This window comes from Lactuca sativa, chromosome 1, assembly GCF_002870075.4.
Source record: "Lactuca sativa cultivar Salinas chromosome 1, Lsat_Salinas_v11, whole genome shotgun sequence".
Classification (NCBI taxonomy): domain Eukaryota; kingdom Viridiplantae; phylum Streptophyta; class Magnoliopsida; order Asterales; family Asteraceae; genus Lactuca; species Lactuca sativa.
Window position 1 is genome coordinate 47,744,898 of NC_056623.2, and position 2,481 is coordinate 47,747,378.

At 35.0% G+C, this 2,481-nt stretch overlaps 1 protein-coding gene across 1 annotated transcript; it reads right to left on the reverse strand.

Annotated features, from left to right (window-relative positions):
* Positions 1-919: 919 nt before the first annotated feature.
* Positions 920-2,250, reverse strand: LOC111908651 (RING-H2 finger protein ATL3-like). The gene has a single exon (XM_023904468.3). It carries the CDS (start codon positions 1,954-1,956, stop codon positions 1,105-1,107), a length of 852 nt encoding a protein of 283 aa, XP_023760236.1. The 5' UTR covers positions 1,957-2,250; the 3' UTR covers positions 920-1,104.
* Positions 2,251-2,481: the final 231 nt, after the last annotated feature.

Below are 2,481 nucleotides of genomic sequence, written 5' to 3' on the forward strand. Positions count from 1 at the left end.
TTATTATTATCAATGTCTATTATTATTATTATTATTATTATTATTGTTGTTGTTGTTGTTGTTGTTGTTGTTGTTGTTATTATTATTATTATTATTGCATAGAAACGTGTAGAGCATCGGGGTAAAATGGTCATTTTGCACCAGTCAGCACATTCAGTCAGATTTTCAATCAAACAACATGATTTCTTACTCAGTCAGAATTTCTTACTGAGACAGACCTTTCTCAATCAGCACTTTCTCGATCAGCAACTATCAAACGGGGCCTTACACTTTTGTTCAATTCTATGGAAGTCAAAGAAAAGAAATAGATGACTTGGTTTATTACCATATGGGGAAAATGACTTCAAACCGTTCAAAAAACTTCAATCATTTTTGTCTGTTCAAAAAAATTCAACAAACTTGGTTTTTAAACGGTTTGAAAACTTCGTTGGGTTTTTTTAGACAAAAGGTTAAGTTCATTGGTTTTTTTTACATACAAAAGATGATTAAGATTTTTTGAATGGTTTGAAAATTTTGTTGGGCTTGTAAGTCATTTTCCCAATAAAAAATAAAAAATACACTAGTCTACTTATAACAAAAAATAACACATGAAAATCATTAAAACAAAAAACATATTACACAATTTTATACTATTTATTTTCAATTGAAACCAAACAAAAAAAAGACTTGGACTTATAAAAATCAATAAATAAATAAAATATGTAAATGATCCATACAAATTCTTATCTTCAATTCGTTTTAAAGGATGCAAATTCTAGTACATACATGACAAACTATCATCTTCGATTCGTAAAATTCTCAATCTTCTATTCTTTTTAAAAGAAGCATATTTGTTTTAAAGGGTCGTGGTGGAAGAATCACCTCCCCCAAATTAACTAGAACTATTACGGTATTACCCATCCATTATACATATCAAACATGTTTCTAAGCAAACATTTATATTTACTCAATTGTTCTATACATAATTGACAAATGACAAATTAAATCAAAAAAATAAACAAATTTTTGGGACAATGTCTTATGTCTCCAAACTCAGCCAGCAGCCCCGCGGCCCCGCCGGCGGTGCCTCTTGTCACATCCATTAACATAAAATGAACAAACCGGTTAACTTTGACCTCCGTCGCCATTGTTATTACCAGGGCTAAAAGGATTAAACCTTCTACTGCTGCTCAAAATTCTCCTCAATGACCTCATTCCAGAAAACACTGGAGTTTTCTCATCATCATCCTCACTAACCACCTGCCTTGGTATATCAATTACCAAATCTGGTTTCCCTCTATCATTATTTTTCTGCGACGATGATGATGATGAAGAAGAAGATGAAGGTGGCTCGAAAGGTAAAATAGGAGCTTGATGCTGATTAGTCGCTTCTTCCAGTTGAGAAGTCAAAGTGCTTACTTCCGTTTCGTCACCCCAAAACAACATATTTGCGGGGAAAGTGTGTGAGTTTGAATCCCCACTGTTTGTCGATTGTTCTTGTGTTTGATGATTCTCAAGTAAACTTTCCACCGAAACTTCGGTTTGTTCTTGAACTGGGTTTCTGCAGATAGGGCAAGTTGAATGTGAATGAAACCACATATCAATGCATTCCGCATGAAACGCATGATTGCATTTAGGCAAAATTCGAGTTTTTTCTCCTTCCATGATTTCGGATAAGCAAACCGAACATTCCAACCCGTTTTTGAAGTCTTTTGCCTCGAATAGTATAACCGGTAAAGTATTGAGGAAGGAAGCATCGAGGCCACGGCGGAGGACAGTGACGCCGGAGTGCTGATCTTGGCGATGGCGGTTGGTGTGGGCGTCTATAGCCCGTTGACGGCGGTGCCATAACCACCTGGCGTAGATATGGAATAAGAAAACAAGAATGAGGACGACGAACAAAGCTATGATGGTGGCAATCAAGACTCTTCCGGTGACCTCCATGACACCTGGATCATCCAATTTGTTATCGCTCATCTTTAATTTGATCAAGAATTAGAAAAAGGTTTAAACTTGTTGATCGGAGGAGAAACCCAGAAGTGAAAAACAAAAACTAAATTGGAAGTTGAGGAGGAAGTGGGAGAATATTATAGGGAGGAGGAAAAGGAGGTGAAATGAGGTGAAGTAGTGGCGGCGTTTTAGGTTGCCAAAGAGGAAGAAGTATTCAAAGTGGCAATCTGTTTGACCATGTATAGCTATTTGACGAATTCAACTGGCGGATAGAATCTAAACTTCTCAACCGTTTTAGTCTCATTTCATCTTTTACTTGTTTATTTATTAACGTTTTCCTTGAAATTTTATAAAAAAAAATAATAATAATAAACCTTTTTTTTTTTGTTAAAGAAACATATATATGTAAATTAACAGAATGAATAATTATATATCGTATTATCCTGATCTAAAGAACAAATAATGGGATATAAATTGAAAGCGTTAATTTACAGATTCAGCCCTTATCTGTGTTGTTGAGCAGCCATCCATCCATCCACTTTTTCGAATCTA

Bases quoted from the DNA above. Each gene is read 5' to 3' on its own strand.
- LOC111908651 (XM_023904468.3), bottom strand. From the start codon at position 1,956: ATGAGCGATAACAAATTGGATGATCCAGGTGTCATGGAGGTCACCGGA.